At 41.6% G+C, this 25,239-nt stretch overlaps 1 protein-coding gene across 13 annotated transcripts in view; it reads right to left on the reverse strand.

Moving 5' to 3' along the window:
• Window positions 1-25,239, reverse strand: part of LOC102695071 (ERC protein 2) — a 314,021-nt gene that overhangs the window by 259,962 nt on the left and 28,820 nt on the right. For 11 of the 13 annotated variants that reach the window (XM_069189509.1, XM_069189516.1, XM_069189515.1 and 8 more), the window contains exons 3-4: window positions 8,381-8,404; window positions 5,788-6,204 (exon numbers count right to left, since the gene is read on the reverse strand). In XM_069189509.1, the coding sequence (XP_069045610.1) occupies window positions 5,788-6,204; window positions 8,381-8,404 (441 nt within the window). The remainder of the gene's footprint in view (window positions 1-5,787; window positions 6,205-8,380; window positions 8,405-25,239) is intronic. The other 2 variants (XM_069189511.1, XM_069189507.1) reach the window with 1 other exon arrangement.

The raw sequence follows: 25,239 nt of genomic DNA on the forward strand, positions 1-25,239 counted from the left end.
AAAATCCCCAAAATTTGGTTCTGTATCAAAGTTTTTATTGTATATAGTTTTTATTATAAAACTTTAGGATTTAAATACTGTGTTCAGGTTCATGAATAAATTACAGGGTCCTTATTAACAAAAAAGATCCCATCATTACAATTGACACCTTGAAAATGCAGACCCAGGAGGTGCATGGTTGCCATGTCTCAACTTTTTTTTATTTCTGTAAAAAAAATGCTAGAACGATTGTTTTTTTTGTAACTCCAATTTGGAACCATGAGAAAGTATTCCAAATGACATTTCGGCATTCCCTCAGCACAAATCACTTTTAATCACTGCACGTTTAACAAAAACCTTTAAGTAAAAATTAAACTCCCACCATCTGTGGTAGATTCCTGCTTGATAAAACCACAGTATTCCCTGACGTTTTCTTAAATGTTTTTAACAGCAAACGAAGTCAAATGTTTGCTTTAATGAAATTCCAAATCCCTTTGATATGCAGATGAAATAAAACTCTAACACTGATTTCCTCTGGCTTGCTGTGGAAATATCAAGTTTACTTCATTAGCAAACTGGGATTTGAGGATCCACAAGGGAAGAAGGTGACCAGTGTTTGTTGAGCTCTCACAGGTAAAAACCCAAGCCCCACACTGTGCATTTTAACACCAAGGCAAGACCTTATTCCCATCCTCAAAGTAAATACAAGAGCAGGCGTTTCAGTAACTGGCACGACCCTTTCTATAATTGAGCATTAGACTGCTAAATGTAAACAAGATGATGTGGTTTGTGGGTTTTATTCTGTAAAGTTTTAAATTATGCTTAGGTATCAAGGGAATAATTTTACGTCTTCCTCTCTATAAATAAATACATAAGATTACTTGGCTGCACCAAGAGGAAGGTTTGTTTCAGCTGTTGTTTTCAGGGAACAACGATGCTCATCCTTTAAACTGTGAAAACGATTAAAAACATTACTTACAGGCTCACAGGGTTTTACATATGTTTAAGATATCTCCACCCTCTATTGTGAAAAATTAGTTAAAAAAACACTCCTGTACACCTTTCTGTGTAAATATTTCCCGATGCTAATTATCATTAAATCTCATGACATAACAGCAGTAATAATGCCACATTGCAACTTCTCCCTTCACACACGTTGCTTGGATATTATTTGTCCTCCACAAAAACGAAGCATTACCGACGAGGCGACACAATGAAATGGAAATAAGCTGAAGTCTATAAAAAGTCATGCCTGCGCCAGGCACCGGAAAAAGCTCACCCGTTCCTTATTTGAAGCAGAAACCTAGCCGTGAGCTTCTAAAGTGAGAATTGCCTTCTAATGTAAGACCTCTCTCTTAAGTAAGTGAGAAATGAAGTGTTACCTTAGCAAGGCAGCCAAAGCAACACACTATTTATATTCGGTGCTCTATATGGTAACCTACTACGGTGATTTATCAATGCTATGTACTCGTATGCCATAAAACCGCAATTTAAGTATGATGTATAGTGTTGCAGAAAAAAATACCACTCTCAGTTAATCAATAGGAAGGGAAATGCCAATGCATGCACTTTTTTGTCCTCAAAGCCATTGAGGTGTGAATTTTAATACGTTTGCATACAATTCTTTTTTGGCCCCTGTGCTAATTAACAATTGCCTGCGTGCTTCAGGTGCATCTGTGGCACATACAGTACAGTAACACCGTACTGTACAGGAAGTAGGGCTCACGCAGTAACCTTTAACTTGCATGCTTGTCTGCAACACCTCAGACATGGAGAGCGGGCTTTGTGAAGGTTCGTACCTGGGGCCAGATGAGGCAGAGGGGAATTCCCAGGAAGGAATGGAATTTATGACTAAATAAGGGCAATCAATCATTCAATTTTCAGGACATCCCCACTACCAGCTGTTCAGGCTCATCACTAGTACACCTCTTTGATAACTCACAATGGAAACTTGACATTCTTCCAGAAAAATACAGAAGTGATGCATCGTATGATGCATCAAGAAACGCCAAATATAATTCAATGTCTACAGCTGAAGAGATCATCGGCCCCTCCCTTGTCTAATCTGTGGAGGCCTCGGTTAGGTCTAAAGTAAAATGTCCTCTCGGCCAATTTAGAAATGGGTCTGTTTTTTCACTTTCCTCTGGGATCCTTTTTGCAACGCTGTGTTTCTAGCAGAGGGTCTCCAATTCGTTCTCCATGAGCTGTCTTTTCAGAGAACTGAAGCTCTGTCAGCCTCCCCAACCAGAAGCCCCAGGAGGTCCCAGCAGACACCTCTGTGGCGATCAGGGTCCCACTGACGAACATCATGACCACATGACCGGCTCTGAGCAGAGGATGTCCAACCCGGGCCAAGAGACAGGCCCCAGCTCTCTTTAATCGCTATTACTGCAGAGACGTGTGGTTTTTACACACAGAAATACCTGGATTGAATTGAGCCCCATTCTGTTTTCACAAGGCTTTCGGATCAGGCGGCTTTGATCCCACAGCCTCCCCGTGCTCTGTGTCCACTACCCACGTGCGATGATGTCACCAGCGCGCACGGCTGGACCGCGTAGGAACGCCTGCCCCAGCACAGAAATCCGATAGCGGAAACCTGAAACAACTTCTCACGGAGAAACTAAAAACAGCTCCAAGAAACAGAGCTTCAGTACAGCGTGTGCGCCTTAATATTTTTTTATTTTAGAATTTGTTTCTAAAGCTGTTGTGGGTGCTGTTCTAATCCACTGAAATACAATCACTTTGCCGGAAGTCCTATAGATGGCGAGACCCTCCAGCCCCCACAGCCTAAGGCCTAATAAATAGTTCTCAGTTTGCAACCCTAGATGATGCTGTACTAGTCAGGGAGCCTAGTGCAGACCAGAAAACACATGGAAAACATTTATGGGTGCATAAACTGTGATTAATAATAAATATACCTTAGTATCAGTAAAAGCCACAAACCAATCTTCAAAAATAAAAACGGTCCTTAATGCTTCACAAGCCCCTTGAAATCTCATCAGCAGAAACCTGCAGTAATATCTCTGTGCACCACATGGAGATCAAAGAGGAGAAGGAAAAAAAAAAGGCTTCCTTCAATGGACCCATTTTACCTCAGCAGAGGAAATATAAACTAAGACATCAGAAATTACATGAAACAAAAAATAAAAGGCCTCCTTCCTTTGCTTTCCTTGACTCGTAATTACAGTTACACCTTATATTTCTGGAGTCTAAACTCTGGGTTTTTGTTTTTTTACCTCTGGTCCAAATGAACCTTTACTGAACTTGGTCTTCACGTCTTGGGCAATATTATCGCAGGGCAACAGCAGAACGTCCAAAAAACGCGACACCTTTCTGTTATGATCTGGCGCCATCTAGTGTTAGAAAAGCCGTTTTTTTTTAAAAATATATAGTATAAAAGATTCAAGACTTCGAGGATGTACTGAAAAACAATGAAGGGATATACTAAGAGAACAGAAAACCTAGTTACCGTTGATGTTAAAGCACCTTCAGAATAAAAGTGAAAAGATTGATTAAAACTACAGGCTTCTGACCAGTAGTTTTGCCAATTATTAAATGGAATGTCTTCAAGTACAGCATCTATACTTTTGAACTAAAAGAGCTCAATCCTTCTCACTACGCTCCTAATAATACTTAATCTTAAGATACCATCCGTGTGCAATGCACTGCTTCTTAATTTATCTGTCACCTTTTTAAAAATGTATATGCTGCTGCTTTTTTAGTTTTGAAAAAAAAACTGAAACAAAACAAAAATAGGTTATTCTTCATTATTTAAGGTATTCTTTAATAAATGAAAAGAAGGTAAATAAATACAGTTGAAGTTTAATAAAAAATTAAACATTGCAACGGGCCTTGACTGCCATCTAGTGACGACCTATTTAAAATTCGCACTGTACAGTACTTTTAGAAATATATCATCAACATCTTCCTAGCTTTACACCTGCTTTGGTTTTCTCCAAATGTATTTTAGAGAAAGAAAAAAGGCATGCCAGCGGAAAGATTCAACGCCTGAGGGGATTTCTGAGTCAAAACTAAATTTACTCCTCACTTTTCCGCCCCTGAAAGATAAATAAAAAGACGTGTCGTGTCAAATACGAGAAACTGCTCTTGGGAAGAAAATAAACAGGGCAGCAATTAAATGAAAGTAATGGCTGCAGGAATAGAAAACAGCACAGTTCATTTCCCGTGAAGCTAATTAAATTAATGGCGAACAGCACCTCTTAATTGAAAACTGCCTTTTTTCACACCTACATGCCAAGGTTAAGGCTGAGTATTAGCACAATGACAAATCGGTGCTATGTTTCCAAACCGGTTATATCCCTCCTTTTTTAAAAAAGACACTTGTTAGTGAAATTATAATTGCTGCCTACTGTGTTTTTTCTCTGGCCACGTAATGAGTTAGCAGACACTTCCCAAGTGTTTCTAGTTATTTGCAGTCTAGAGAGATTACCGAAGACTCCCTGGCTACAGCTCTCTTTCACGTTTATCTTTCAAAGACGTCGCGGGTTGCCTTAAAGTATCCTCTTATCTATTTACTCCGTGTCTGTTCATCCCGTCTCATTTTAAAGGAAGAAACTGCTTTTAAGAAGAAAAAGCATATTCCAGTCCAGTACACTTAAGTGTACACTGCATTACAAACCTTCACTATTTTTCCAGTCGATAAAAAATAGTGAGGCAATGGAACATGCTTTAGAATGGATTCTGCACTATAATGCAATGACTACACTCAGAAAAAACACAACGCGTCAATCTTAATTTCTCACCTTTATGCTGTGGCAATTTCACCAGTTGTGTTCTGTGGAAAAGTGTGGAATAGCAAATTTCAAAACTGCATTTGGAGGGCAGTCAGATTCCTTGCGTCTGCTTATTTTGGACAACACTGACCGATTTAAAGTAGATTTAAATCCATAAGCCAGATGTGTGCGCCTAACAGGGGCAAGAAATTAAACACTAAGACGATTTACATGGTAAAAATAAGCAATCCTTTTATTGGAGTTTATTTTCGGAGTATTTATTTAGTTCAGGCCAGTGACAGGACAAAGCAGAAAACCAGCAGCAGAGTGGAGCAGTGGTCGGGCTTCTTGACTCCAAACGGGAAGGTTGTGGGTTCAAATCCCTAATAAACCACTGTTTTTGTACCCTTGAGCACAGTATGGTACCCATATTTTTCCACTGAAATACCCAGCTGTATAAATGGATACAAATGTAAGTAATTTGGATAAAAGCATCAGCCAAATAAATAAACGTATGTAAAATGTTGATGATTTTGCAAGTCCCACAGTCACCCGGCTTATGAGGTTGTTGCGGCTTTGTACTGTGTAGCTAATGACAGCCTCTTGTAATCTACACAATCGATAACCGAAAGCAACGTTCATCCAGGCAACACTGTGTGAATATGCACCATTTGCACATGGGGTTTTCAAAACCAATTCAAATAACAATTCAAATATCCAAAAACGGCATGAAATGTAAATTTAAAAATAACAAAAAAAATCAGAAAAGCGCCACTGACCGTGACCCACCAGCAATATGATCGTCTTTCTACTCCTCTAACTTCTCTCGACTTCAAAGACCGGGCTGCTTGAAACTGTGACGATCAATCGCAGCTCTTTGCTCAGGGGAATTCAAATGACCGCAATTCAAAAGTTTCATGCAATCCAGGAAGTTCTTGCCAGGTAGGGCGACATCTAAATAAAACGCTCGCCCGCTGCCTCTCGCAAGCCCGAGATCAAATTCTAACGAGGAAATAAGCACGAGCCTCCCTTTTGGGAGCAGGATGCGTGAATGAAAACGCGACTTGGTACCCACCTCCCGGAGATGAAGGTTTTCCTTCTCCTTCTGGTCCAGGATGACCTCCAGGTGGTTGACCTGGGACTCGGCCTCCGCCATCCTCCGAGTCCTCTCGTTGTCGTCCTCTGAGGCCTTGGAAGGCAAGCCCTTGCTCTGCAGCATCTCGAGCAGCTTCTTGATGGACTCGTCGCGGGCGTTGAGCGTCTGCTTCTGGGTCTCGATGCGCAGCTCCATCTCCTCCAGGGTCTTCCGCAGGAGGAACAGCTCCTTGGCCTGCCGGTCGTGCTCCGCCTGCAGCCGGCGGAAGTTCTCCTCCGTCAGCTCGATGGTGAAGTGCTCGGCGCTCCTGCTCCCGCTCTCCTGCTGCAGGAGGTGGTTGAGGTCTCGCTGGGTCCTCAGCTCGTCCTGCAGCGCCTGGATCGTCATCTGGAGATGCTACAAATCGCAAAGCATAAAAAAGGTTTCTTCAATGCCCCCCAAGTCCAATGGCCATACGTTCCTATCTCAGCTTTTTCTAGCCTTTTCATTGAAACACACTGTTTAAACAAGAGGAGGGGCTACCAACCAGTGAAAATTCTTGTTTAGAGTTGAGTCCAGTTAAGTGCTTTGGCCCAGACACTGGCAGCTCAAATCTGCTCTGCTGTTATCCCACCTCTGACCAAGATTTGCACGATTGGCCAAGAGCAATCAGAGACTGGGAAGGCCTCAATGGGCCCCTGTGAGCTTTCAGCACTGAAAGACTGAGCTTTTATCGCTCCTGTGTGTGTGAAGTGGACTCTCCGCAGGGACTACCATGCGCGCAGTGTGTCCATTTCAGTCTGCCCCGGGTGCAAGGAGTGGAAATAGTAAAGACTACTGATTCAACAGGGGCAGACAGAAGGAAAACGTACAGTAGCTTTCAAAAAACAAATACTACACTGCAGGTCTGAAGGGGAAAAAAAAGAATGAACAGTTGGTGTGTTTAATACGGCACTGACATATATTTAAATAAAATTAAATAAGACGACAGTCAGAACAGGAATTCAAAGTTCCAGAAATTTGGAGGAGCAGACAAAAGAAAGGAGAAACTCACTATCAAAACATTTCACAAATTCTGACAACAGCAGGACTGTCAAATACAACATGCAGATCTCTGTAAGCACAAAACACTACTAGATTAAGTATTCTTTTCCTTATAAAAAATAACAGCGCTTCACTATAATTTATACTTTCTATAATGTTTTTTCATAAATATCAGCAAAGCAGGAATTTGTTTTGAATAATTTATGTTTGATACAAATTATTATTGCACTTTACTGCAAAGGGAAATGGAGAAAAAAAACAGAGAAGTGCAATACTAAGACATAAGAAAACAATCTTTAGGATGTAACGATTTCTTATGTTTCTTATTTATGAATCTGTTTCTCTCATTGAGCAGCTAAAGTGACAAATCTGACTTCTTCCCATCATTCTTGTACTCAAACAAGCTGTGCAACATGTCATTCACTTTGAAAAACTTTCTGAACAACTGACCTTTTCAGATCAATAATTCACTTTTCAGGTTTAGAACGTATTCAACGAGAAAGTAGAAAATAATGAGAATTGAACAACATGAGAAAAAGCTGCCACTTTTTGAGCCTTTTGAATTTGACTTTTAATGAAGACTGAGTGCATGTGCACAGCTGTGGACACACATTATTTCCAAAGACAATGTTTCATCTGACAGTTACTGTGGGTGATACAAATACTACTGTATGTACGACTCAGTACACTAAAATCTATACAGTTCTAGGACAGGCATTTAAACAACAATATATCTGAATTATGAAAACAGAAATATTTTAGGTTGTAGCGATTTTTTTAATTTAGAATTTCCAATAATGTTTTATTATACCCACCTGATTTTTTGGAATCACCACCTTTACATTTTTTTAATCGCAGCACATGGCTAAGAGCTCTGCAACTGCACTCAGGAGAGAATGAGGAAGTGTAGGCAGAATCCTTCACTCGCCCACCTTCCAGCCACTCATCTTTTAACATGTCTCAGTCAGCCCCGCCCCTCGCCGAAGGTGCAGCACTGATTGGAGCAGAGACACGACCCTCACTGACATCACTGCGTGCCTGCAAACTCTGGGTGGCCACAAGAGGGTGCTGTGCTGCTGAGAGCTCAGAAAGCCCTGACTGACTATTCCCACCCTACCTTCAGTCAATTCAGTGTTCAGCCAATTGTACATCCTCACATCTAGTGACATGACGCACAATCACAGTGCTTGGCCTGATGAGCTCTTTTACTGGATGAGCCAATGGGAACATCCATAAATATTTAAAAAATATAAAAATCAGAGGGTCATTAAGATTGGTAGGGAACCTTTTTCTTCTTTGTTTCCCCATAGTCACACTTTGTAACATCCATTTCAGGCATTTGCAAAACAAGGTCTTGGTTCATATTCACATTTCCTAGGAGACAGCCTGTATGCTGAAAATGTGTGCGCAAATGTCTGTCCACAGCCGTACAATCATGATGCACAGTTGCATGTGAGGTAAAGAATACTTCAATCTCTAAACTTCCAGAAGACTGTACACTACAACAGTTATGTTTTGCACACCAAGGGGTTGCAAACATAGGACAAACCTTAGTTCTTCTTGCATCCAATGGCTGCACAGCATGGTGAATGAAAAAATGCACCAAAATCACAGAAAGTGAGAGCAAATAAGCAAGCAGAAAAAAAACAATACAGAAAAGCATAAGAATGCACAACAATTTACTGTATTCAGAAAGCAATAACAAATCCATACATATGTTTGCACGGCAAGAAAATTTTCTTCAAAGTTTCTGCAGAAATGAAGAAGCAAACTGGTGCAACAAAAACATGTGACAGTCAAGACGTAAAATCTGTCCGTCTCAATTCTGCGACTCAATGGATGAATGCATATTCACATTCATTAGAATGTCTTGCTTTGTTAAACTTGCACGAAAATATTGCACACCATTTTGTTTCTAGAAAAAATATACTGTAACATTTTTCATGCACAATGAGCTCTGGAAGGAAAACCCTTGTAAAAGCAGGAAGAACAGTGTCAGGATTATAGTCCCCCCTCCTTAAGGGTGCTCCAGCCCTTTCACTTTGGACTTAATTCTGTGCACCTGATCCCTATTCCCAGCCCACCTTAAAAGCCAGACGCTGACGCTCATCCTGGCTCTGCATCTGGTTTCCGCACCGTGCGAGTCCGGGACCTGGAAGCGCCTGGTCCCGTTAAGGTTTTAATCTCTGTTCCCGTTCCCGTTCCCTGTCCGCCGGTTCTGACCCGGTTCGTGTTTTTAATTCCGTGTTTGGATGGATCACCTGGCTATGGACTTATTCTTGCGTTTTTGAATTCCCTCAATGGATTACTTCTGGATTGTTTGCCTCGGCCACACCTCCCCCGTGCACCAGCGCACTTTGGACACGCCCCCCTGTTTTCAGCCCCGTATCCCTGCATGACCTTTTCCTATTGTTTCCCACTTCTTCGGATTGTGTCGTCCGCATAGGGTCCGGAAATAACTGTTCGTTACAAACAGCCCCACGTACAGTAATGTGCTGCTTTAATATCATATCATTCCTATTACAGACAAGCCCAGGCTATGAATAGAGCACCATGACTTGAACTGGCTTCAGGAGCATGGCTGGCTGGCTTGTGGCCCATCTCAGAACCCAAAGGGGAAAAAAGATGTTCTTCTTCTCAGGTGTAAATGCACTTTCACAGAGTTTCCACTCGTGCTTCACTGTTGATTTTGCAGAAGTCCGCTGTACTGACTACTATACAGTATGTCCGTGACTCTGAGGATTTAAAACACTTGTATCGGGGCCCCCTGTACTTTGTTCCTTCCTCTGGTATGTACCTACCCGGATTCCCAGAATGTATCTGGTTCCCTATTCCAGAGCAGGAATATATTTGCTATAAAGAGGTGACTCATACTGTACTGTATATAGAAAAAACTAAACATTATTTTAAATGGAGCCATTCTAGATCATTATGTGACTTTAACATAACATCTCTTGATTTAAATTCTGTAAAGAATAAAGATTGTACTGTTTGCCTTTTTGATTGCTTCCCCATATGATTGAGAAGATGAAGTGTCACTATAAACACGTTTCAGAAGTAGCCTCTTCTATCTTAGTGTTTCCCATTATACAGTATATTTCTAATTTATGTTTTTGCTCCCCCCATTGAAAACCCTGCCTAAAGCACAGTATAGTTCCTAGGTCTCTTTGAGCAATACGTTACTCTAGACTATAGAGTATACTTGCCAGTTCCAGTTACGCTTCAGAAAAGGAGCTATAAAAATGCAAACCTTGGAGACAAGGAATCGTTTAAACAAACCCCCTAATGCACGGCAGAATACAATCTATTTCCTCTTCCAGAGAGTCTTCTGGGGGAATGCATTGGCAGTGCAATGCTTTTAAGGGCCTGCTCTGCCCGCCATGGAGGTGGTAGTCCTCAGCCTTGCTTGCCTTCCAGTGCTCAAACACCAGGTCGTGACAAACAGCCACCACAAATCACGGGACTTAATTGGATGACACTTTTAGTAGTTTGCAAGGGAGTTCCCCAATCAAGGAAGTTATAATTAGTCAGCGCAGTCCTGATTTATAACTGCTTGTGACAGTCCAGGGGAAAAAAAAAAGAAATAAGATCTAAAGGAGAGTAACCACATGAGCTCAAACCACACTTTCATCTTAACGGTCTGCTGCAATGTGGCTGCCAATGTTTTTATTTCCATCATTAACTTTAAATTCAAGGTCAGTGTTTTTTTCTTTCTTACGCCGGAGTCTGGGGTTCTGGCAGTTTATGATCGAGAACGCACTCACAAGCACAATTTAGAAGGAAAAGAAATAACTACAACCTGGCCAATATTGTTCTACACCCTTAAAGACGGTATGTATCAACTCAAAACAATACCCAAGGGCCATACATTGAGGATAAAATTATACTGTATGGGTGTTTTCCATAAGGAAAAATTATACGGTCTGAGTGTTTATTTTGAGCTACTTACAGGCTTCTCCGTAGACACCATGAGCTATACACAAGGACCCCTAAGTCAGCACCCCCTTGCCTGACCCCCAAGTCAACAAACTACTTTTAAAACACCCATGTAAAATATTGTTGAATGTGGCTTTTGTACAATCTAGCTGACTCCAGTTTTCATGGAAAGTATTAACTACAAACCAACATTCCACGATGTTGTAACCACATACACATTGGATGCCTGCTCACAATTTCAAATCAATTTATTTTTTGTTTTGTTAGTGATAAATATTTTAGCATTTACTGAGACTGCATTTGACAAGTTCTCTATCTTTTTGTTACTGAACATACACTTTCTAAAGTGTTTTCTTTAATCTGTGTACAGTAATTAATATAATTTTAAAATAAATTAGTGTTTAATTAGAAATTTCATTACAGTCATCATGTCCTATGATGGGTATACATTATCAGATTATAAAATCAGCTGGAAAAACTAGAATGAAGAACATTAATGAGTTTTCCCTAATAAATATGCTTTTAAAGAAAATAGATTTTCTCAGAAAAAATCAATGATTAATTCCTGCAAGTCCTGTTAACATATACCAATCAGTCATTCTCCATCTGATATAAGTGATAAATCAGGTTTAACTTGAGGCCCTACCATTTGGTTAATAAGCACGAAGGAAGTATTTAAAGCAATACCTTTCATCTGGGCCATGGTGTCAAGTTTTAATTAACAACAAACCGAACCCAGAGCAGCTGTGCATAGTCTACTTCAAAGACAAGTGTATCATTGTGAAACGTGTCCACGTGAACTGTTTTCCCTTTTGTGTGATTTTCAATATGCTTTCTTTTGAAAAAAATGTTACTTTGGAATTTCAATGGAAAAAGAAAGTTTGGATAAAAATGGAAAAAAGAACTAGATGACCCAGATGTTGCTGGTTCCAGCCTGTATCACATCACTGTTCCACTATGAGCAGGATTTTCCTAGTGGAGGTGCACAACTGTTCAAGCACCACTGGGGCAGGAGTGTGATTAGTCAGCTAGGGCTCTCCCTGCTCTCTGGGTAACTGGGAGCCTGCAGTCTTGCAGCGATGTCAGTGAGAGACTCTCCTCTCCTTCCATTGCTACTGTAGCTCTCCCACCAGACGCAGTGCAGCCTGGAGTGTGTCGAAATGCTAATGTCTCTGCAGGCCTGTGTGTCAGAGGAGCTCATCAGCACAGGCGGAGCGGTGGCACTGTGGCTCAGGATCTGCGCCTGTGGCTGGAAGGTTGCCGGTTCAAATCCCACGGCCAGCAGAGGAATCCTACTCCGTTGGGCCCCTGAGCAAGGCCCTTAACCCCAGCTGCTCCAGGGGCGCTGTATATATGGCTGACCCTGCGCTCTGACCCCAAGCTTCTCTCCCTGTGTCTGTGTCTCATGGAGAGCAAGCTGGGGTTTGTAAAAAGACAAATTCCTAATGCAAGAAATGGTATATGGCCAATAAGGTGATCAACTCTCGAGCCAGTACAGAAGTGAATGCAGAGCATTGTACAAACCACAAAACCATAGCAAAGCAAATTAAAACAGGCTTACCCTGTAGGAAACCTGCAAAATACCATGGCAAAGATTCTTAAGGATTAATGTAGCACTGGCTTAAGCCTCCAAGCTTTACAGATGGATCTTTTAACCTTTGAAAAAAAAAGCTGGTCGATACTTGTTAAGGTACTAGATGATAGAATCCCATGACATTCCTTATTTTTTCATCTGCTACCACTTGAAGAGATGTTTAAGACACTTCAAAAGTGTTATAGCCCCCTGCTAAATTTGAGCAGAGCTTCTTCCTTCCAGATTATAACCCCTTTTGCTTCTTAGCAATAATTTCCATTTGGCTTTCAGCAACAATCCTAGCCAATATTAACAATGGCTGCGAGAGATTTCCCAACTGCTTGGATGACAGCCTGGGACCTGTCACAGACTCCCATAACTTTTAAAAATGTATTCCGTCCTAGGTAACTGGTGCCTGTTACCTAGCAGAATAATCAGCAAAACCAACGATCAGAGCAGCGTTATCTGACCTTTATGGTTTTTTAAATGTAATGAGTTACGGTTGCTGAAAAGAAAATACCTTCCCTTCAAGATGTCATAGCCTTTCATGCACGGTGTAAAGAAGTGAAAAAACATAATTTCTTGTGACATATTAAGGAGGCTGCATATGAAACAAAAAAACACTTATTTTTCAATCTTTTTCGAAGCAAAGGGATTGACGACCTTATTTGACACAACTCAGCCAGCTTTTCGTAAAATTCTTTCGCCCCTTTTCCTTCCCCCACAGGGCAACGTTTGCAAATGCAAAATAAGAAATGTGGTCCAATATATTTGCTTGAATAAATAGCATTCTCATTTATTTCTGTCACGCACAGTAAATTACAGACACCAGCGAAGCGGCATTGGCAACTGTGCACAAACCAGCTGGCTCGAGATGTGCTTCAGGAGCCATGCATTCTGGCCCTCCTCAGCTCCACCACAGCTCGTCTTGCAAAGGCATCGCTCGCTACTTGCCAACAAAGAGCTTTCCCTAATCAGGGAGGCTTCACAGTGAATAGCTCAGAGCCCGGAAAGTGTTCTTCAGCGTCGATTTCAGGAAATTATCCTTCCGTGCAAAACTGTGCTCGAGTCCAACGTTCGGTCAGAGAGGCACAAGAGCCAGGCGAGACAGGGCGGAGTAATAAGGTGGGGAGCCCCAGTCCCTTTCTACTGGGAACCAGAGATAAAACCCTGGGAGGAATATTTTGGGGTAACCAATCAAATCTGCCCCAGAATTTGAAGTCTGGAAATCAATCAAATCTATCCTGTATGGAGAAACTAAAGAGATCCCAGCAGGACACAGAGCGGACACATGCCAGCTCTAGATACAACCCAGGACCACTGAGCTGTGTTAGCAGAACTACCTACCACACAATCATACCTGAACAAACTGAGCTTCAAGGTTAAATTGATCTTTTGCATTTATACATTTTTATTTGACATCTCCAAGGTCCTGTCTAAGAGAAGTAAGCAAACATACCATATCAAGACACATCCCAGGAAAAACAGAGCTGAAAGGTGCGTACAAAGAGACTGATCATGATTTGTATTATTTTTTGGTTCTGTACCTGAATTTCACTTGGTTAAGGCCTTCCTGCATAAAAACATAAGCCAACAGAACACAATGACAAAGTATGGATGGATTTTATACCTGAGACTGAAAATTTATATTTTTATCGAATTCTCACATAAGGGAACTTCAAGCTCCCATCACTGTTTATGATTAAATATGCCCGATGGTGAAAAGGTTCAGACCACCCTGTTGCTGCTGGGGTTTCACCATGTGCAGGGTACAGTACCTGCAGAGCCCGCAGAGCCTAGAGTTCAATTATACTAGATGCATGGATGCCAATATGCAGTGCCTGTTTTACAGCAGATCCATGGACTTTAATTACATTCCCTCACAAGTGCCATGGCTTTTATGTACAGTAAGTTGATTTTATAGCCTTGGAGCATCTCTGTTTCTGAACAGACCTTACCTTTGACAATAGCCTCCCATTCACATCTCACCTAGCCCTACTTCTGAAGAAACCCTACCTGGTTTGCAATGTACTGTAGAATGCCCGAGATGTTACCAGAAAACTCTACCCGAATTAAAGAACGAGTTTGCTGCTTCTCTCTACCATCGTTGGCAAATCAGTCGCAGATCAAACAAAGAGGAAAATAATTACTAGGGAGATATTTTTTGTGCGGCAGCAATCTGAATCCTACATAAACTCCTCTGGGGGGGAATCACATGTATTGCTGACATTTACACATTGTCACCCATAGGTCAGAGGAGAGGATGTGTTCAGAGAATTGGTGTGAAAGGAGATCTGATCAATTCAAAATGTTTCAAGGATGTGGCACACCTTTCCTATTTGTTTAGGAAGGGATGAGAGAAAATGACACGCTTTTTCTCTGCAGAGGTATCACGAGGATTTAACGAGATATTGTTTTAGAGAATAATGACTGTATGTTGTGTTTTATCAGTGTCAAGAATGATTTGACTTAAATCCCCGCAGTGAGTCAGACAGATATGATACAAGTACTGTGCAATAAGGATTTGTTGCCGTGCAATCTCTAAAGTTTTCTGAGCAAGGAGGACCTTGATTTGTCCCATGTAGAATCCATCACTTTACATTTCAAGCTTCCTGTCTCCTGTCTCCTTGGGGTACCAATAATACATGAACCTACACCCAATTACTAAGCATTTTAAGGCCCTTGTCACATTCATGAAACTGTACGTTAAATGAATTATAGTGCGTGCAGGATGTTATTAGGTATATAGCGCTGTCATGCCAGCGAACTGCTGTAAAACTCACATTTCTCCCACTAGATGGCAGTGAATCCCCTCTGAAATAAAACCCTTTGTACTGTACATGGTAATTGACCGTCTTGTGCAGACCTCAGTAAATGGATTTTAGTTTAGAAATCGTTAATTATCATCACTACAGTTATACTCACGGCCTTTTTATCATCTAAAAACATATATGTCTTGCACATTACTTGTTTCATTGTTCAAAGTAACAACTTCTCTGCAGGGTAAATAATGCTTAATAAATAACTCAAGGTTTGGACAAAGAAAAATATAAGTTTGTTTATACGCTGCAGTGGAGCTGTGGTGTGTCACGTTCTGGATGACATGACTGCTTGATTACTAAGACAAATAACATTTTGGACTTGAGTAAGGAAATTTGCTGCTGGATTATACTGGCAAGTCAGAGGGGCACCTTTAGGGCTTTAAATGCACTGTACTGAAAAATGTCATGCAGAGCTCATAACAGCTGAACCGATCTTTTAACTGCCTGACTGGTATCTGATCCTACACCAGTCTACCTGTGCATCTGCCCAAATTAAAGCTGTAGATCCTTCTCCTTAGCTGTGCATCAGTTACAATTCCTGGCCAAGACGGGGGAACGACAGGATGGCAAATGAGTACAAGTTTAAATATTGGCTGTGCTGCTGCAAGGTACCATTCCACACAGAAACCGATTCCAGTGATTCATGATCAGCACTTTCTCCCCTTGGCTGTAGTTCAAGGTCTCTGCCAGTTCCTGGGTATTGGTTTATTGAAAGGACAAGAATGGACAGGGGCTTTCAGTGATTATAACAACTGCTGGTCGGACTGAGACTGAATTGTTAGGGCAAACCCCATCTTTTTATGTAACAAAAAGTATTTCCGTGTTAACCTCTGAGTGTCCAGTTCAGCGATGGGCGACTCCAGTCCTTCAGCAGCTAAGGGGTCACTTCTTATTAGTTCTACCTCTGCTTATTGCTTAATTGATTGCTTATTGCTTAATTGAACTATTTCCATCAGAAATCAAGTCACCTGTTTTTTAGGGTCTTAATCAGTCAATAACTGGAAAGCGCCTGTCAAACTCTCTGTACAAATAAGAAAACAAAGAGGGTTTAAAGAGTAGAAAACCCACTGTGGTGTATGCTTTCCCCATTAACTAGTTAACAGCTTGGGGGAAATTCAGTTCTAAGAGATGCATTAAACCGATTCATTTTCTTAAGAATCCATACAGCCAGTGACCTAATCCAGCGATCAGGATCTAAAGACTGGTCGGCCAGCACACAGAACAGTACAGCACAGGCAGTCAGTCCATCACCAGCTGCCTCGCAGTCATCAAGATGACGGCAAACCACTCTGCAGCTGCCAGTCTCCGGAGGTTTTCACAGCCGGCTGGAGCTGCAGCTTTCCTGTCCAGTTTCGCCCGACAGAAAGGGAGGCTGACACATCACTGGCGGGAGAGAGGGCGGAGTTCAAGGACAGCACCTGACAACTCAGTGCGAGGTCTCCAAAGGTCAGGTCAGGGACTTTCTTTCAGCGAGAAGAAAAACTACCACCCAACATAATGAAACACAATTTACACCTGCTGCTTAAAACAAATAAATGTTCCAACGCTGCCTTAATGGTTAGTCTGTCTATAATTACTCAGAGGAATCAGAACTCGCCCCGCTACACTCTTCTTCTCAAGCTTTCTTTGTCTCTGACAGACGAAAATGCCATGAAATGATTTTTTTTTTAGAACATCCCCCATTTGATTCATAAGGCACAATATCGGTGTGCATCCCGATGCTCTTTGTGTTATCACAAAAACCACCTGCCCTGGCGTTACATAACATTTCCAAAGAAAGGTCAAGTGTCTCATTCTTGAATGACATGAGATTCCAGTCACACACGTCCACCCACACTCATTCCGATACACAGCCTGAGCAGTGAGCCAGGACGTGTCCATCTGCCCAGTCCAGGGGTGCAAACTGACCACACAGGCTGCCTCATCCTCTATGAGAGAACAGCTCCTTAAACGGGAGACATCTCTAGATCAAGCAGCAAACCCTCTCTGCCTCTTCTCTGCTTACTTCAAGATAAGTTTACTAGGAGTTGCAATATGCAAGATACAGATAATGTTTATGCCCTTTTGGGGGGCAAAGGGCACACGAATGCAGCTAAATAAGGAGAAAATAAGAAATTATGGATTCAAATATGTACTGTTATGATGTTTTTCTGAACCACAGCAAAGTTAAAGTCAACTCTTTTTACATATGCAACACTTCAATATAGAGATGCATGCACATCAATAAGGAATACAGGTATTATGGAATTATGGAATACACACAACTCGGTAATGAAATGAAATACTAGGAGGTTAACTGTGTAATCAGGGAAACATCAGTGTTTTTGTACTTGACGCAAAACACTTAAATCTGCCAGTGAAGAGGTGAAACCTTCATTTCACAGCTTATATAGCAGGTTATACAGAGGTCCATGGACAATAATACTTGGCTTGATAAGCAAAGAAACCTTGCAAACAGGGAATACCTCCACTCTTGTTCTCTTGATACTGCAGGACCTACAGTATCTGATGTGAAAATAAGCACACATTTGTACCGACTACTGTATCACTACTGTCAGAACCTGCTTACTGACTCTGCTACCTACCTGATACTGTTTAAAATCAAATGCTCATCTTTGAACACCATCTGAGAAGGTAAACCCGGATGTCAATGAGCTAGAAGACTCCAGTGCACAGGAACTCAAATGCCCACAGGCAAACAGCTGGCTGAGTGACCATGTCATGCCACGCAGACAGGACAGATGATATCTTCTGGCATCAACCCAAAGGAAGCCATCTACAGGAATATCAATGCTAGATGCACACACACACAGAATTCCACACACATAAGCCCTTAAACATGAGCAGCTTACAGCACCTACACTGACTGCACTACTGGAGAGACGTTGGTAAGATCTTCTGATCTTCAAATAAATCTGTGAAGAATCATTCTGACTTGTTGTTATACAAGTTACACTTAGGTACCGTAATCTGTCTATTTTAGATGACCACAGTTACAGGCTGAATTAGTGTGGCAATAACTGGGCTAGTTTTGTTCCATCGAAACACACAATAAGGCTTTTTAGGAAAATAAAACTGTGAACTCAAAAAGAAAACAATAATTTATGAGCTAGACTTTAGGAGACATATTCCCATAACGGAAAGCAATTCATTTTTATTGCCATTATAAACCCTTACTGCAGCTGTGAATGAAAGGAAACTTCCATATGCGCTCCTTAGTTATTTTTTTAACAGTGCACTCAAACCTAGCAGTGAAATTGTCATTGGGTCCTCAAGTGGTAAACAAACACGTCAATGAAAAAGGCAACATTTACAATTGACTAATCAGCTAGATACCATTCTGTAAAAGAAAGGGGGAGCAATTAAGAAAGAATTAAGTGAGGGTTTGGGTATGCCCAGCTGAGGTGCAGCATTGTACAGCACACTTCCTCACAAAAGCCTCACCAATGCCACTAAAAACTGACCTCAAGGGAAACCCAGTGAAAGTCAGTCCTGGGCATCGTGCCAGTTTCCTTGAGGTTTGAATAGCCAGGCTGCCATTCAGAGAGTAATGGAATTGTTAGCTAGTTATAGACCTCGCTGTAAATCATGAAGTCCCTCTCATTCAAACCTGGAGATTAAAAAAAACCCCACTCCACAGAAGACATTCTGCTCAAGTCTCTTCTTTCTTGCGGCAAAAAACAAAAACAAAACACCAGCAGTAGCAAGATCTCCTGACCGGTCCAGCCTTCGCCACCAAACTAAAAAGAACTTCAGTGCTGTGAGACCATGACTCCCGAACAAATGAAACGCATAATGAACCAATCTTGTAGGGTGTGAAGGTTTTTCAATGTACCGTACCGCGCAAACCAGTTCCCTTCTCAACTTCTACAAGAAAGGAAGCAGGAGGTGTAAAGAATGTTACTAAAATAAAAGCCGAAAAGCTCACCTCCACAGCTCACCCCCTGAAAATAGTAGGAATGAGAAAACACTTCATAAAAAACTGGGTCAACACCAGCAACTGACTTCACTAATCGCTTCAATATATTCCGTACTGAGGCAGCACAGGAGATCGGACAGATGAAAGGAGACCATACAGTTCTGTTATTCTACTGTCCCAAAGCCAGTATTAGAAACAGACACCCCAAAGTACGAAATCCACTCCCCCCCCACCCCCAAAAAAGGGACAATTGTCTATGTCTTTGGGACGAATAGACAGGAAAAACCCACGTGAACCCGCAGGGAGATCAGAGACAGACTCTATATACAGTACCCTGAGCCAGGACGCTGTACCTGTGATGTACTGTACCTCCATCTCACCACATCTTCCCTCCGATGGATTAGTAGTTTGATATGTTTCACATTTTAGGAGTAGCAGAACCTTTATTGAAGTGTACAACATAGAACTGGTGCTGAAATGATCCATACAGATTTCACAGCTTCCATTTACTGTATAGTAGACACTGTACCTCATCAAGTCTGAGGTGCGTCAGACTGCAGACGGCTACACCCGGCTTTGCTTCTGAGCTACATTAGCCTGTTCTCAGTCAAATGGCACTGTATGGCCAGATCACTCCAAAAATGATAGAAGAGTGCCAATTAAACGAAAAAAGATTGTACTGTTTTGGTATTTCAGTGCATTTTACACACATAATTTTAAACTAAATCAGGTATCTAGAATTGTACATGGTTTCATTTGTATTTTCTTATAAGCTGGATATTTTATCAGGTCAAAACTTCAGTTAGCTCCTCATGAGAATTCACAGGCATACAGTAATCCTCCCAGTATGCGTGTATCACTTTCTATAAGTCCGCACTCTCCCTGCCATTAGAAACACAGGTGCAAGGCCCTTTGCTGTGGAGTGGGATCACAAGGACATGAAGAAAGAAATTGCAGAAAAAAAAGGAAAATGTCATGTCTGAAGCTTTTACCCCGAGAAAACAGCAATGTAAGAAGAAGGATTAAATAATTATGAATAAGCAAGTATCCAACATTCCGTGTATAAATCAGTTAAAAGCACAGGATGATCACTGGAGCTAAAATACCCACCTCCACCAGCACACCAGTGTCGGGCACACACAAGGTCCAAAATAAAGAAGAAACTATGACTTGTGACTAAGCCGTTCTTTCTGAGACTATCAAGGCAGAGTTGGGCTGCAACTGTCTCCAGGGAGGGCTTCTTTTTCAAAGTCAGTAGGCAGTGAAAGTGAGCTTTTGTGTTTTAAGCCATTCATAGTCTCTGCAATGGAAACCCAAGGTGAGCAAATTACAAAGTACAGCATTATAAGTGCTTTTTACTTTGACAGGCTTTATTAAAAAGGACACACATGAGTTGCCTTAACCTGATGAAGAGAATTGGCTGCAGAGACAAGGGTACTGCTGGGTAATGGAGCTGTTTTATCAGTCACTGTCTTCTCCTGAACACCACCATACTGTATAACAGATGGCTGAGCCGTGCCAGTGGGGGAAAGAAATCACACAATATTATCCGTCTTATGGTCATTTAATGATGAAGTAAAAGGTGACATTTAGAGGCTCATTCACAAAAGGTTCGAATGCAATTTAGTGCCTGGAATTTCAACTGGGAGCTGTGCAGTGAAAGCCTTATGTCCACGAGGCACAACACAAACGCATCTGTAAAATTCACTTTTTAATTTTTTTTAACTGTTGCTTTCGGGAGCAGTGCCCCACCTGTGACTGAGCCCACAATTAGCACATGTAAAAGACAAAAGTCAGGAGGTCACTGATGTGCACCTGGTACAGTACTGTATGTACAAACTCCTCCTCACTATTAGACCACCTCAGTTACTGTACGTGTTTGCTTCCAGCGGTGAAAAGCAGGAGCAGCGATGGGGGGCTGAGATCTCTGGTGGGACCGAAGGGGGCGCTCACTGCACCGAGAAAGGTGCTCTGACTGAAGACGAGAGGGAGAAGGAAGGGCCAGAGTCCGGGGCTCCAGGCCGGACGCAGCACCGGCACTACAGTGTGCACCTCAGGCACCAGCTCCCACACCTCTACCTGCTTCTAGCCTGAGGTCCTGGCTTTTCTTTCCCGTTTCTGACCTCCCACTGCTCCCACATGCTGCCTCCTGTACACATCGCCACACCTTCTCAATTGCTGCCCTGTCCTGCGTAGTCAGGACTATAAACAGTCATTACAATCTTCAGGTGCAGCTTCTGACAGGGACTCTGCTTACAATCAACCTGCGCTTATTTTACTGTACATCTGAATGCATTTAACTATGCTCATAACAAATAATATATTACACGTGTCTGCATTAGAGGTCAGATTTAGCCAGATTTGTGCATACCAACTTATAATAATAATTGCTTACACTTATACTGTATAGCACTTTTCTGCACACCCCACTCAAAGCGCTGTACAGGTAATGGGGACTAGCCTCCACCACCACCAGTGTGCAGGCCCACCTGGCAGACACGGTGCACCAGTACTCTCACCACACATCAGCTCTCAGTGGGGAGGAGTGATGAAGCCAGCTCAGAGATGGGGACTATTAGGAGGCCATGATTGATAAAGGCCAGGGGGTAATTTGGCCAGGACACCGGGGTTACACCCCTACTCTTTTCGAAAAACGCCCTGGGATTTTTAATCACCACAGAGAGTCAGGACCTTGGTTCCAAAGGACGGCGCCCTTTTACAGTATAGTGTCCCCGTCACTACAGTGGGGCACTAGGACCCACACAGACTGCAGGATGAGCGCCCTCTGTTGGCCCCACTAACACCTCTTCCAGCAGCAACATCTGTTTGTTTTGCATGTTACACATTTAAGCATTTGCCAAATCTTTGTGAAAGTGCTCAATGCGAAACTTCCCCCAGTAGTGAAATAAAAAAAATAATGCAACTACATCAAAAATATTCCTTTACTTTAGTCAATAAGCAAGTGAGACGGCATTTTCCTTAAGGAAAGACCTTTTATTTGGGATGTCTTAAGTGATACTGTGTTTTTTTTTCATACTTTCCTCTCACTTGAGAATATTCTTGATATATTCACTCACTTGATATATTCTATATATACTGCCGTGCAAAAGTTAACATCAGAAATTAGGTTATGAGCATTAACAACTTACTCAAAACCCACACTGCTGTTTTCTGCTATCCTAACAATTTTGCCTGTTACTAATTAATGCAGCTTAGGTGGAGTGAAAAGACACCAAGCTTGTCATTTAACAAACTTTAATTCACACTAATCAGAATCTTCAATTACTTGATCAGCTCAAGGTCAAGGTACAGGAGCAGCCAGTACAAAAATGAAAGAAATCAGGAGGGGTTGTTGTGGGTACCTGTCTCTTATTTTAATGCCACTGTATTCTGTTAAGCTGCCTGAATGGCACTGATCTAAAATGCAATGAGCTCATAGCCTGAGGACAAGGAATTTCAGGTCAGGAACATAAAGACAATCCACCAGATTCAAGGATTTCCCTAGAAGCTTTATGTACTTTATCTCCTTGTTCAACACAACTGAGCAATATTCCAGTATGCTAACATTTTTTTTTTCTGAACACAGCGCCATGTCCTGCAGCTTTTTCGGAATAATGTTTAAGCAAAGAACAAAAACATTAATCCTTTTCTTCAGTTTTTATGTTTTTTTTCTTTCCATCACTATGAACAAGATAAAACAAAGCTGGTTATCAGTGAATATACATTTTCTATAAGATCTGTCATTTAGAAAACTGTTTGCAATTAACCATCTTACAGAAGAGATACTGCTGCTCTGGCATCAGTCCGAGAAGAATGACCAGATGCCTTCGGGGAGTTGTCCTACACAGACAGGAAGGACTGAATCTTTTTTATATATATACAGACAAGACTACGAAAGGACCTGATTGAAGTATTCAAAGTCCCCAAAGGCACTGACAAAATCAACCCAGTAGATGTCTTTTGAACAAACAAAGAGACACGAGCCAGTGGTCACAAGTGGACACTACAGAACATGAGAAGCGAGTACAAGAGGAACTTCTTTACACAAAGGGTTGTGGGTGTATGAAACAAGCTACCCAACATATACCCTTCTTTTCTTAAAAAAATAGATCAATTAGCTAATACAGTTAATTAAAGAAAAAAACTTAAATATCTAGTCATCCTTTCCAATCTAAACACAACATTGCCTCATTCGAAGCTCTCTTGCATAATATCTTTAAGTTCCACATAGTTTAATAGAACACCTCACAGGGGAACTTCAAAAATAGCTACAGTAATATACATGTGTAAAGTCATAGCTGTCAACCTGATGCAAATACATTTTTTTTTTTACGACAGAGCAAAGTCGAAGAAGAGGGTGATTCTAGGTGTGAGGTTGAGGAAGTCTTTTGTATTGTTAGGTTTATTTGAAATGAATTTGGACATTGTAGTTGAGATCTAACTCGGGACAAACACAATTCTATCCAACAATACCAGAAAGGACAGATTTCACAAAACAAATCTTGCCCATCTCATTTTGTTGATCAAATATTGAATTTGACTGTGCACTCCTTGCTATGACCTCTAATGTCTCTACATAATCATGTACAGTATTTCACATGTATCCATCTGTTTTCTAACAGCTTCTTCCAGTTCGTGGTCAGGGGGAGTCAGAGCCTATCCTGGCAAGCAATGGGCGCAAGGCAGGACGTCAGTCCATCGCAGAGGGGACACACAGACGGACACACACACACACCAGGGACAAAATGAACAGAGGAAAACATATAAACTCCACACAGACAGTACCCCAGTTATAGGATTGAACCCAGGATCCCAGCACTATGAGGCAGTCAGTTAATATCTGTTAATGTCCACCCTGCAAGCTAATAATATTTCTGCTCACAGACCTTTTTGAACCAGAAATCCAGCTTGCTCGTATTACTTGTGCCAAACATCTGTGGACGAGATCCATCTCGGCTGATCTCAAACTCAAAGGCAGACAGAAGAGGGCTGCTGTGCTTCTGTGACTCACCATGTAAAGTTCTGACCTTTGGATGAACACCGAATACGTGAATATGCCATTTCATAAACTGTTTTGACACATCCATACTGTATCTGTGCTTGAGTGCGTGAAAAACAAATTGTCTCATTCTTAGCTAAAACTCCAGGGTGAAAATGTTACGAAGTAAAAAAATTAATTAATCTTTCCAGTATGTGGAAAGCCTATACTTACCAAGTCTACATTATTTGCCTATAAGACTATACTTGTTAATAACATTTGTAAAGTGGCAGATAACTAACCTAGAGAACCACAATAATCCCCATGAGCAGTGCGCCTATCGTCACCTTCATAATTAGAAACAGCATAGCAAGACCAGCAAGACCTGCAAACATCCACCGAAAGAAATACTGAAAGGAAGCTGTTTCTTGAGAGGAGCCAGGGTAACATCTTCAACAGCACAGGCCATACTCCCATAATCCTTAGCGTAAAGGCGTGCCTCTTTGTTCCCAGTTTTAAATGCACTTCACTGACGTCTACACGAGTAGGCTCAAAGAACAGAACCATGCCAGTTGTAAGAAGGGACTCATGAGGTGACCTAATTCAAGGGTAAGCAGAGCAGACACAGAAACTACAGCTTCTTTACACGCAGGATTATGGGAGTATGGAACAAGCTACAGTACAGTAGAAATGTTATAGAAATCGCTAGATGAGACGCACACATGTGTTGTTAGTAACCTTGTCAACACACATCTCTGACATGTATTGTAAAAGGAAGAAGAAAAATCATTATCAACCATTCAATTTGCTTCTTCGCACTGCAAAAACGTGGAATTCATTGAACCTTTTCTCACAGTGAACCTGATCTCCAAATGCCTGGCCTTCACTTATGCGGAAGAACGAGAGCACACCCATGCAAGATTAGGTACGTACTTGCCTATTCATGTGCGGATCACTTCAACACGTTTATTGATTTCAACGCTTTTTATTTCCCTTCATGCGAATATCAGTATTAAAAAGACAAACATAGAGCTCATCTGCATCTTAGGAGGGAAATTGCTTTGCCAGACGGAGCAACCCTGTGTCTTTGGTTTGAGTGCACATACTGTACACAATTAAAATTCAGCTAGTGGATGCTGTGTTTGCAAGTCGGCTAGTAAAAGAGAAGTCTTCCTCACCA

This window comes from Lepisosteus oculatus, chromosome 4 (genome assembly GCF_040954835.1).
Source record: "Lepisosteus oculatus isolate fLepOcu1 chromosome 4, fLepOcu1.hap2, whole genome shotgun sequence".
Taxonomy (NCBI): Eukaryota; Metazoa; Chordata; class Actinopteri; order Semionotiformes; family Lepisosteidae; genus Lepisosteus; species Lepisosteus oculatus.